Genomic DNA, 12,874 nt, shown 5'->3' with positions numbered 1-12,874 from the left:
TGGGGGAACCCATATGGAAAAGAAATAGTAAAAACTTATATGATTTACTCATGAAAGTGGCCACTTTCTCATTACTTTCATACATTGTTTTAGTAAGTATCCAAAACATACAAGTTTCATTTATATAATTTTCCAAGGGGTCTTATATCTGTTTTCACTCTTGTATGCTTTTCATACAAGTTTCACACAAGACAGATACAAACTTTATAAGATTTATATATATCTTTTCCATATGGGAAAGCTGTTCACTCTCATATAAGATTACACCAGTAAATGTCATCTTTTTATGTAATAAGATGATAGTTCCACACCCATGTTGTCTGTTACATCAACCTTGCACTGGCTAAGACTTCGAATGAGTTCAAATGTGATGAAAAGCTGTTTTTGTTAAAAAAAAAAACAACAACTCCAGGATGCATCTTGGTTTTGTTTTATTTCAGGTTGTGGTATTTGGTTAGACGTTCACACAGAAAATCCCCACTGAATGACACCTTAGTCTCACTTTTACTGTTGTTGGTCCATCAGCCAGTCACAGAAAAGTGCCCACTGCAGGTGTTTCTGTGTTTGTTATACTACATTTTGGTATCTTTGGTATTTTTTCATGGTTCTCCCATTCGGGGCGAACACTGCTGTTTCTCCCTTACCTATTTAGGCCCACTTGTCAACAAATTAGCATTCAACCAATATAAGTGTCATCCACATTGAGAACCATGCAGGTGCATCTGCAGTGGGTGAAAACCTGTCTGTACACAGTCTGTGTCAAAATTCATACACAGATGGACACAATTACAGAACTAAAAATGATCCACTAGAAGGGTCCAGTTGCAGACGTCACCATGCACACTACCATCACAGCCACAGCTGTGAACATGACTAACTTTTTATTACTTCTGTTGTTTGGGTTTAGATTAGATTGTATGCATATGTTCCATAAATAGCCAGAATCTATAGTGGGAATATTCTTTACTTCACCAACGTCTGGGCAAGATCACCTAAAAAATATTTTCCAAACTGACAAATCTCAGAACCGTGGGTAGTAACAGACCTTGTCATACAGCTTCACTTTAAATTCAACATTCATTTTATTTTTGTAGCACATACAGAGCGAGGAGGGTGTGTACATATCTGCACATACATTAACTCTGAGCAGCACTTTACAAACACGGCTCTCCCAAAGCACACACGTTTTTAATACTATTTGTTCAGCATAAATAGACAGAGGGCATAGACAGGAAAGCTGGGAGAGAGAGAGGTTAGGACATGCAGCAAAGGGCCTGCTGCTCTCCGGTCGGCCCTCGAACCTGGGCCTGCTGCTCTCCGGCCATATGGCACATGGCTCACCCACTGAGCTACACCGGTGTCCCAGCAAACACGGATTCTAACAGAAAATGAAACAGGTTATTTGTAATGAACTGTTTCTGGAGATGTACTGCAGAGCTTGTTTGGCAGTGAGTGAATGACACTGATACAGACCAAATCCTCAAAAGAAGGTAGGATTTTGATCAAATAGCACTTGAATACAAATTATACCAGCTGACTGTTAAAAACCTTGAAAACTGTCCACTACAATAAGTCTGTGCTTTATGTGTTTTCTTGGGTTTCTGTTGGTTCTTCCTCTTTTTGGTATCATTCCCTTATTTAAGCCAACTTTTAGCCTGCTCAGTATTCTACCTGTGCAGATCATTGTTGCCATCAAGCCGTCCACTGTAAGTTTTTGGGAGTATTTCATGCTTGTGCATCTTCGTAAGCCTCAGCTTTGGTACAATTTCTAAGGTCCCTCTCTGTGTGTTGTCAATAGTATTAACGGATCCCAACTCAGAACCATAACTCCCATATAACTTGTTTCTGCAGTCAGGACCTCTACTTACACTTATTGTGGTGATACTTTTGCATGTCCTGTGTTTGTATATTCTGGGCAGCTTACTTTAAGGATATATGACAGAAAATGCTGTACAATCATTTCATTTTTTCCAGGGCGTTCCACTTTCTGTTAGCTTATGACTCATGCAAAGACGCCCTGCTTTAAAGCCTCAAACTGAGCCTTTTCACCATCTTCCTCTTGGTATTTTCAAATTGTATCCAAAAGAAAAACCAAATGCTCATGAACTTAATGTTGTATCCAATGTAAACTAGATATAAAGTCTGATAATACCATCAGTAAAGCGGCTAAGGTCACAGAGCAAAGGAGCTGAGGGCCATTGTCCCATAGATTTAAAAACAGCAGGATGTTGTTTTGTCAGCAAGAGGCTCACCCCCTGCTCGCCTTTAGAAAGAATGCACATTTAAGTTCTCCACTGGCTTTGGTTTTCAGACCTGGATGCTTTGTCTATCTTTGAAGCTGTTTATGATAGTAAGCAAGCAAAACGAGCACACGCCAGGGATATGAAGCCTTCTACAGGGAGCTAGTTAACTTCCTGGATAGATAGTTATATAATTAGTAAGGGAATCCACAAAGATTCGGGTCAAATCAAGTGAAAATGTGAATAAAGGCTATTTTAAAAAGAATCTGAAGCAGTACTCGTGTGATTTTTATAGGACTCAGCTTTAGGTGGATGGAATGTGTAACTAAATTCTGCAACTAAGTAGGAGGATCACCCATGATTTTCTCGCGTGTTTTTGCATGTCAGGATCTTTCTGGCTTCAAGCGTTTATTTTGAAATAGTAGGCGGAAGTCGTGCATGTTGTATGTTGGGACATTGATCCTTGTGTCTCGCTGGGTCAGTCAGCCTCTGCAGCCTACAACTAGCACTTACAAAGGGAAAACACAGGCTCCGCACTGTAATCTCGGACGTCTCCCTCCGGTTGCATAGGACGCTTGGTCGGACCGCGGAAGGGGCCGGCACATCCCCTCTATTCTGCCCGGGAATCGGATCGTTCTGTCACGCTCGGAAGAGGCTCGGAAAGGCCGGCGATGCGAGAACAGCTTCGGAAGTGAGTGCTGAAGGCTGGGGTCTGTCTCTGCTGGTGATAAGTAGTCTGATTATGATGGGAATCGTGCTGGTCGTAATGCAGTAAACCTGTTCAACGCTGGCTGTGTGGCCGAGGGAGAGACATCCCCCACACTGCACACTATTTCATCCTTACTGCCGAAAATGCGCAAACATAGACTCCGCAATTTTTAAATGGCAGAGAGGTTGCATGCAGGATTTGTTTTAAATAGGTCTGCTGCCTCACTGTGTGCTCTTCTCTCCCGGCGTATAAAACGCGCTTCAAACGACTGCCCGCTATAATGATCGGATTATTTGGACGTGCAGAAAACGCCGCGTATGCTCTTGTGATGACAGAGCATACGCAATATAAAGCGATCGATATTTTTCAACAAAAGACGGGAAATCGGCTCTGTTATGTTGTCTTAAAGAGCGAACCGACCGTTGTTCTTCGGGTCTGGTTTTGGTCTTTCGGGATGGTTGCAGAGGAGCCAGCCCAGGTGTGCAGGCGGCCGCTTCTTGCTGGCTGAATCGTGCATTTCCTAAATCTAAATCCTTCCTTTGCAGGCTGCTCTTCCTCTGGGCACTTGCTGCCATATTGGAATAAAAGGGAACACACGGAGCTTCAGAGCCCCAGGCTGGGATCGGCGTGGGCTGTTTTTATTTATCCGCATGTGTTTGAACTTCACAAGACTGTGTTTTCTTTTCAATTTCTGTGTGTGTGTGTGTAAGCGAGCGAGCCTTGAAAAGCAGCAGGCTAATGGATCGCTGTGCATTCCTTCACACGCACAGACGTAGTCACCGCCTTTGCCAGCGAGGCTGCTCCTGTTTGGATCCGTGCGGGATTTTTTTCTTTCGCACACTGACTGCTGCAGTTTTACCGCGATTTCGATGCACTGCACTGTTGTCTATGCAGCCAACCAAGAGCTTCCAATTAGTTTAGTGATCTCTATGCAACTTCATTTAGATGAGAGCAGAGGATGCTGATGCAGACTTTTGGCCACAGTGTGAATGCAGGTGTGTGCCTATTGTGTGTTTGTGTTCATCGACTTAGTCCCGTTTATGGATGAGAAGCCACACATGGTGAATTGGCTTTGGGGCGTACTGTGTGCAGACTTTGTATTAAGCCTAGATAACCTCTTCTTTCTAGGAGAAAATGACACTTGTGTCTCAGCTTGTGCTGCAACAGAGCGTTGGAAACAAAGTCAGATCTGCCTGATATGAACAAAGCACAGATTCTTTAGGTCACTGTATTGTGGCATGTACCAAACAACAGGTAAGCATGACTCCATTTCTAAATTATCAGATTGTAAAGTATCAGACAACATGCATTGATCAGTCTGTCTGTGACAGGTTAATACGAGCTCCAATAATTAAAGGGACTTTTCCTCAAAGCCTTTTCACTTTGAGCATTTTTTACTACATTCAATCTTTCACATTAACATTACTATAGTGCTTTATTTTATGTTCTTAAGCACTCTAATTATCACTCAGTCCAGTGGAACCATTAAGGGCATGCAGATGGGCAACATAACAGTAATAGAACTAATGTTTATGTTACTTTCTGAGGAAAGAGAAAGGCAAAGGACAAAAGCAAGCCAGTGTTTTTTACCCGACTATAGAATAACTGTTTTTCAATGTGTAGCGGAAGGTTCAAAAGTCCAGTATTGTGAGAATGCTTGAGCAGTTTAGTCATGAGTTGAAACGTCAACACGTCAAAGTCAAACTTAAACTATGAGTTAATAAACAGCACAGGATTCCTCGTGGCATCAGGTAACTGCAGTTCAGAGCACCAGTTTTAGTGCACTGGCACTGGCAGTGTAAATGTGCACCAGTGTGGACTGTGATGTTGTCTTAAAAGACAGAAGGGGCAAAAAAGAAACTTTGTTTGTTATTGTCTGCTCGCCATCATCATTTATCCGACTTGAAGTTTATGTAACGCCAGCCGTATCATTTTTATAGATTGCAAAATTTTGAATCCATCCGTCCTCCTCTGGATCCTTATCCCAGCTGTCTTAGGGCGAGAGGCAGGTTACACCCTGGATAGGTGGCCAATCTAGAGAGACAGACAACCACTCACGGCTGGGCCATTTAACCAAACCCCACTAACTGCATGTCTTTGGCCTGTGGGAGGAAGAACCCGATGGCGGACTTGAACTTCGGACCTTCTTGCTGTGAGGCAACAGTGCTATCCACCGTGCCACCATGCTGCCTGAAATGTGATTTGAGATTTTTAAAAATTATTATTATTATTATTATTTTAATAAAACCAAGTTAGCATTTTTGAAAAACACCAAAAGTTTCTGTAAGTGCAGGGATAACCTGAATCCCTGCACTTTGTGGTTCTCTTTTGCAAACAGCTCTCCCTTATTTTCAGTAGTTTTAAATATGGATTTCACACATTTGGACGTACTTTAAAGGTAGCAACAAATATACATATATAAAAAACTTTTTTTGCTTTCACTTTCAGCAATAGGCAGAGGAAGATGTTGCCATAAACGAGTGTGAAGTGACTCTCATGCCTCTTTGCAGAAACATGGAAAATGCTTGTCATTGCTGCAATAAGTTATTCAACTGCCTGCTTACTGCAATTCATAGCATTATTTCTTTGCACATGTATGTGTACGTGGTGTATGACCTCACATCTTGTGTCATTGTGGACGAATTACTGGATTTCATTCCAACATTAAGAGATGCAGAGTGAGGTAATGCTTGACATTTCCTGGAAATCCCCAGTTTTGGGAAACAGTTGGATCAAATGCATCCATTCTCTTCATCTGTCAACAGTGACGTAAAGAGTTGGCGTCAGACATTTATTGAAATATATTCTTAACAACCACATTAGAAAAAAAATGACTGATGTCTAGATGATTGGTTCAACACTGAAGCCAGCCAGCTTGCACATGCTGAAGATGGGGTGCATGCAAAATGGTGAAGCACAGTCTTTACATGTTCTTCAATTACTCTCTTCTTAGATGCTTCAATTAAGTATTAGAGGTACAATACCATTACCAAAAAGATTGTTACACTGCATAAATGCAAAGAAAAAACCATAAAACATAAATAAAAATGATTTGCAAATCTCAGAAACCAACATTTTATTCATAATATAACGTAGAAAACATGTAAGAGATGTATCTAAACGGTCTTGCATAACTCTTCCCACCGACTCACATCAGGTGTTAAACTAGCGTCCTTTAAGAGTTGCTTCAGCTTCCATCTTTAAGGAACATTTTTTTGTTCCCCACAAGCTAAAGTTCTGCCATTAAGCCATGTTATTACAACAGCTCTGCTTTCTGTTAGAATTGTAAGATTGTTATAAAACACCAAACTCTGCATTTCCCACCAAAAATGATGCTGTAGCATAGAAGCAAAAGTAATTTGCCCCAAAAAATAATTTTAGACAACACTCCTGTGTTTTTTTTAAATACTTTATTTTGCAGTCACATTAATACAAGTAGTGTCAAAATGAACCTTAGAATAAATCAGTTTCAGATTTGACCAGCCCTTCCTACAGCTTAAGGTATCACATGCTCAAAGGTAAACATTTATGTAGACTGTGATCGCAGATTCCTGTTTTTTAGTTATATAAAATACCTTAATTAGGAATTACACTTTAGGTATATAGTTAAATAAGCAGCCCAAGTACATAAAAATACAAGACTTATGTTACCTAAATGAACAAATAGATAGTAGCTTTTCATTACGTTCTTAAATATCGCAGCATGTACTACAAAAATACGACTGAACTCCAAGTTTGTTTAAATATGATTGTTAGTTTAAATCATTAGCATTAGCTGCTCAGTGTACAGTCATTTGTTTTTGACAGTTAACGATACATTATCAGTGCTTTGTCCTGTGGCAATGATATATTTTTCTTGAGGGACAGAGTAGCTTTGAAAGAGCACAAAGAGCCAAAAGTGGATAAGTTTGGTTCCCTTAAGCCACTGTTGATTGTTTTGTTCTTAATTCCATTAATTCTATTCATCACAGTAGTAAGATTTTGGATGTTGTAGACGTATTGAAACGTGTCAGGAGGAAACAGGTGCAGAATGTTACCTTCTTCTTTAACACCCATCGCTGCTTTCCTATAGCGAACTACAGCTGCTCTGCACAGATGGGCGTAAAAACACAATCTGGTCTTTAAGTGATGACGTATGAAGCCTTCTTCCAGGTCCAAACTACTCTGTGTTTATTAAGCCTGTTGTGTTTTTAACATGTTTTAATGCTTTGTGTCTCGTTCTATTTAGTCTGAGCAAGCCCCTAAAAACAGTCAGTGATCACTCTCTCGGTTTTTATTACCACTGTTCATTTTAACGCTCAGTTTTTAAAACCTTGCAGTGTAACTACAGCCCATGCAGCAGTATATTAACCTCGTATTGTGGATGGATTATCTCAGTTGTTCTCCTGACTGAAGTTTGGTCCGTTCACAGCATCCTGCCATGTGATCGCATTTGTCTCTAACCATCGGGAACCCTCACATTAACTTTTACCAAGTGGAAAAAAGTTAGCGTTCATCCTCCAGCTTCACTCTGCTAATGTGGTTATATTATGCTAACTGTAGCTAGCCACCATGTAGCACATCATTATCTACCAGCTAGCCCAGCTTCAGTAACCCTACAAACGTCACTGCTGTTTAGCTTTCTGTCCTCATTTATGTTGGAAGTGATAGCAGAGCTGTACGTTTGAATTTTTTCAGAAATCTCTCAGTCAGAACATGCTATATCATGTTTAGATTGAAGCTAGCGAGCTAACTTCCTGCTAACTTCTAACGTTGTTAAATTTAATAAACTCTGTTTTCATGGATGCCTGGATGTTAAACTTAATTGTTACACCTGGTAAAGCAGCAACGCTGATCGTTTTATTACAGATGAAAGAATTTAGACAGTTTTTAACTCTCAGTGATGCTGCAGTGTTCGTTTGGCTTTGGGAAATGAACTTGAGTTTGGACCTGGAAACGGATAATGACGTCAGACTTAAAGACCAGATAGGTTCAAAGACACAGGAGCAGGAAGGGCTTGATAGCTTCTTGCTAATAACGGCAACTTTGCTTTCAGTGCATGTATACCCTTCAATTGCACCACTGAGTTCCCCCCTTTGACACCGTTTTCCTGCCTAATGAGTTCGCAACCTGAGGTGGAAAGTGACCACTGAACCACCTTATAGTGCTGCTTGTTCAGACCATGAATTGAAGTAACTTCAGTGTTATATTAGCAGGATATCAGCAGTTGATTGGTGGTTCTAAATTTAGCATAGGTGAGCGTGGATGTCTATATGTGTCCGTGATAGTTTAGTGTTTATGTGCCCGGCGTCTACTCAGATTCTCGTTCAAGAACATCTGTGATAACCTGAATTGGAGACGTAGTTTAGTTGGATGGAGTATCTGTTGTCTGGTGAACAGCAAAGTACTGTCCATAATAAAACTGCTGTAATATATTTTCATGTGAGACTTGGTTGTGGGCAGCTGGAATTATTTAATTGGAAACCCCTTTTTATTTTTACTTTCCACTACTTGTTTGCTGGTGAGCAGCAGGTATAAGCTGCTGCAAGTTACCAGCCTTTGATCTTAAATTTATATATATATCGTAATATAATATATGATAGTAATAATTTACAGTGTAAGGATGCTGCACATTTGTGGATGAAATACTCCAGACTCTGTCATGCTTATTACAGACATGTATGTGACTGAGGTCCTGTTTATTCAGTGTTTGAGGACGTTTGAGTAGCTCTAGTACCCTTCCACTCATTATTTGGAGTGGGTGTGTGGAGGATCCTGTCTGTGCTAGAGAGACAAACAAAGGCAATGCAGCAAAAAAACATAATTATGGATTATTATTTGTAAATGTTTCTCAGGTAGAGGCTAACTGCAGGTGCACTTTGTGAATTTTCAGGTTGTGTGCTGATTTAACAGACTCTCGGATTATGTCTGTGCACTGTATTTAAAACAGCTACATTTTATAGCTGATTATTTTTGCTCTCTGTGCAGTTTGGGGAAAATTTTGCTTTTTAAAAATTATTCTGTAAAATTTGGGGCAATTTTTTTTATTTCACCGTACTATTAATTTTCCTCCCTCTGTGTCTCAACCCGAAGCAAACCTGTTGTTGGGTTGTGACCATGAGCCTTATAACTGATTACAGTTCCTAGTTTCCACACAGCCATAAGAAGATTCCTACTGTTCCTACACTGTGGTGGAAACTTTAGTTATCTGTATCTACATACATGTGTACTTCAGTAATTACTGATTGGATACATTAGTGAATGGTACATACCAATGTTCATTTATTGTTTATTATTTATTATTGCAACCAGCACGGACTAAACCGAGCAGAGAAGAACAGCAGAAGCTCCTCTGCAAGGGTGTAGTTTTTCAGGCTCCCCAGAAAGTTTAGTTGCTGCTGTGCCCTCTTGGTCTGTGCAGTGTTAGTTTAACAGAATACATCATCGTCCATGAAGTCAGAGACCCTCTGTACATAATGCCCGTTGACGTATATGGGCTGAGGCTCAGATGTGCTTCACCTGAAGTCCACTGTTATTTCCTTCAGTTTTGCGGTGCTGAGGACCAGCTTGTTATTGCTGGATCATGACGCCAGGTCTTCCACCTCATTCTTGTAGGTAGACTCATCTCTCCAGTGATGAGCCCGACCACTGCTGTGTCATCTACAAACTTCACAAAGGAATTGCTGAGGAGGGGGTGCAGTCATGGGTGTAGAGAGTGCACAGTAGGGGGCTCAGCACACATCCCTGTGGGAGCCGAGGTTGAGATTGAGTGTTGGGAGAGGCGGGGCCTTACTTTGAATCTCTGTGGGTGGTCTCTGATGAAGTCCTTAAATCCAGATGGCGAAGACTGATTAGTTTTGTTAGCAGTCTGTTAGAGATGACTGTGTGCTGAATGTCGAGCTAAAGCCAATGAAAATAAGTCTGGCACGGCCGTCCTTGTGTTCCAGACAGACCACAGTTGTGTCCAGAAATTGTGGGAGTCACCTGTGGGTGGAAGACCTTGAATGATGCGACTTCTGAACAGTTTCTAAACACTTCATAATGACTGGAGTGAGAGCCACTGGATGGATATCATTCAGGCATGTTTGAGGACTTCAAGCAGAATGGGACGATGCTAAGAACAGGATGAATACTTTTGTAAAGGCGCCTGTGAGTTGGTCTACACAGAACTCAGCACCTCACTACTGACACATTCAGGCCCTGCTGCTTTTCTGGGGTTCACTGCTGCTAATATCAGGTCATGCTCCTCCACTGTAAAGATGTAGCAGGTGTTGGCCGGAGGTGTGGGGTTTTTTGTTGTTGTTGTTGTTGTTTTTGTTTGCAGGCGAATAAGCAGTTCAGCTTCTTTGCCAACACAGCATTACCATCAGGTCTGGGCTTTCAACGATCATTAAAAATGACGGAGCCGATTATTAGCCCCTCCCTCATTTATCCGCGACACCTTAAAGGCCAGTCCGTGAAAATATTGTCGGACATAAACCGTCCGTGGCGCAAAAAAGGTTGGAGACCGCTGATTAAGAGGACCCGAGGGAAGCTCGGAAAGCTAAGCAGAAGTTATTTGGAGAGGAGAGTGACTGCCGCTGGTTGAAAAGAGAGGTAAAAAAAAAAACTTCAGTGGTGTTGCACACTATTTTATATTATTTTTTAAAGTCATTATTCAATACATTGTTAACCCTTTAAAGCCGGTCAGAGCAGCACGCTCCGTTTTGTGTAACTATTTTTAAATCCCTGTAGAACCTGAACCGTGTAAGCTAGCGCAATAATTTGTTTTGCATATGAAACCGGAGGAGTTGTACTTACATCTGATGCCATCAGCTTGTCCTCGGTCACGGTTTCCTTCCACATAAACTGCATAAAAAGCGCTTGCAGGAACAAAAACATAATATTCCAGAAACACGCTTTGCCGATCCGATCAGCTGTTCGTAACACTTCCCACAGTGAAACAGACGTCAGCGCGAACGATCGCATGTCCGCCATTTCCTGGCCGAAACCGGAAGTGACGTCATTTTCGCGGAAAATGTAGTTTTTTTTTACTTGTAGGCCTTAAAAACCTCTACTGGTCATGTTTGACTTTTCTGAATAGTTTCTGGGATGCTTAGAACTCAAATTGCACTGCTGGAAATAGTTTATTTTGATGCACCTGCTGTTTTCTTTGCAAATTTGCATCATAGGATTGTTTTTTCGTTTTTCCTGCAGTATATAAAAATTGCTGTATCTCCAAAATAAAACTATGAAGACACTCAAAATAAATTTCCTGTTGTTGTAAACTAGTTTGTGCAACTTTTTGTATTTAAAGTTTTGAGGGATAAACCTCTTAAATTTCTCCAAGTAGAAATACATGTAAAAAAACCAAAAACGATTTTCAATTTTTTTTTGTAGTTTATTGCACTTTTTTGCAATTAATGTAGTTACTATGGACTTAATGCATACATATTATTAAAATATGGGCTATAACAGTTGTATAGCAACTTGAAATGCTCCCATAAATGGCACTACAACATGTAAAAATATAATATAAGCTCTGGCGGACTTGGTTCTATAGTAGGTCTTAAAGGGTTAAATAAATATTGTCAAATAATCGAGATCTCAATTTCAGTGAAAATAATCGTGATTATCATTTTTGCCATAATCGAGCAGCCCTAAGGTCTGGGTTTTTAGTGATATTTTGGCCGCACCATCCTCAAGTTATTGCTGCAGAGGTTGTCCTCAATTGTATTTGTATAATCCAGCTTGCCCTGTCTCATTCCCATTTCCGGGTTTGCCTGGACTGTACTGCACACCTCAGCAGGCCTGAAAGCAGTGTTTTTGTTTCTCAGCAAGGTCCTGACCGTTTTTGTCATTCAATATATTTGGTGGGCATACACAGTTAGTGCTTGGACTGACACATACACGCACGCCTTCATACACCAAATGACTTTTTTTGCACAGTACTCAGTCTTTTGCACATTTCTGTTGCGTCTGCACGGTCTTGTGTCTGTATCATGCTGTTGCACTGTCTTTGTTTTGGGGTTTTTTGTGCAATTTGTGTTGATTGTCTGTTATATGTCATATGTAGCACCATGGTCTTGGAGGACCGTTGTGCCTCTTCACTGTGTGCTGTGCCGCTGCACAAGGTTGTGACATGCTTGATGTAGAAGAGTATGGATGCAGTGTCCTCATCCAGGTCCTGAGATTCATCGATACTCCAGTCTGTATTCTCAAAACAGTTTTGCAGCTGAGAGGAGGAACCATCAGGCAACGTTTTAACAGTTTTTGAAGTAGAGGGCAGCGGTTTTCTTTACTTTGGTCCAACTGGCCCAGGTGAGCTGTTTGTATGGCTCTGTATATGCTTAATCTTTGGAATAGACTTTATCCCGTGTGTTTTTCCCGTGTGTAACAGTTAAAATGCTGATGGAATTTGGGGCGCACTAAAAGACTGATGTTCCCAGCTATTATGTGTGCTGCTTCTGGGTATATTCAGCTACTAATGGCAACATGTAGGAGGCTAAGGACCAAGTTAGCTTTAGTATTTGTCAAATACTCAGCTATCCTGATCACTGCTGTGATCCCACAGTGGAGGACAAGGGGTCTGCATTTAACTGTCAAATATTCTAAGTGTGGAGGGCAGCGACTGACTGCAGTCTTAAGTATTATTGGCTAATTTTTCATGAATATAAATGCAGATATCTCCACGTCATTGTTTTCGTGAGTTCTGGTTTCAGTTTAAGCGGTGTAGGATATGACTCGTTAGCTTCACAACTGCATCAGGTAATGCAGGATAAAGATTATCAAAGCGCAACAGTCCTCAGTGAGTCTATTGTCTTCCAACTGTAGCCTCAGCTCATCCGTTTTGTTCACAACAAACCTGGCATTTGTGAGGAAAAGGCTAATGACCGGAGTTTTGTGCGGTCTTTTCCTTAGCCTTTCCTACACACTGCAGCTTTGTTTCTGCTCCCTGTCCTGCCGC

General features: G+C 41.0%; 1 protein-coding gene across 5 annotated transcripts in view; it reads left to right on the top strand.

The window, feature by feature from the left end:
- dmd (dystrophin) overlaps positions 1-12,874 on the top strand; it is a 308,778-nt gene that overhangs the window by 258,815 nt on the left and 37,089 nt on the right. The window contains exon 1 of one of the 5 annotated variants that reach the window (XM_080877234.1): positions 2,698-2,931. The exons of the other annotated variants lie outside the window; for them this stretch is intronic. Within the exon in view, the coding sequence (XP_080733360.1) occupies positions 2,912-2,931 (20 nt within the window). The 5' untranslated portion in view covers positions 2,698-2,911. Of the gene's footprint in view, positions 1-2,697; positions 2,932-12,874 lie in introns of those variants that run through there. 5 annotated transcript variants of the gene reach the window in all.

This window comes from Rhamphochromis sp. 'chilingali' (genome assembly GCF_963969265.1).
Source record: "Rhamphochromis sp. 'chilingali' genome assembly, chromosome: 3".
Lineage (NCBI taxonomy): Eukaryota > Metazoa > Chordata > Actinopteri > Cichliformes > Cichlidae > Rhamphochromis > Rhamphochromis sp. 'chilingali'.
The sequence above is the reverse complement of the archived record's forward strand: the minus strand, read 5'-3'. Positions and strand labels throughout refer to the sequence as shown.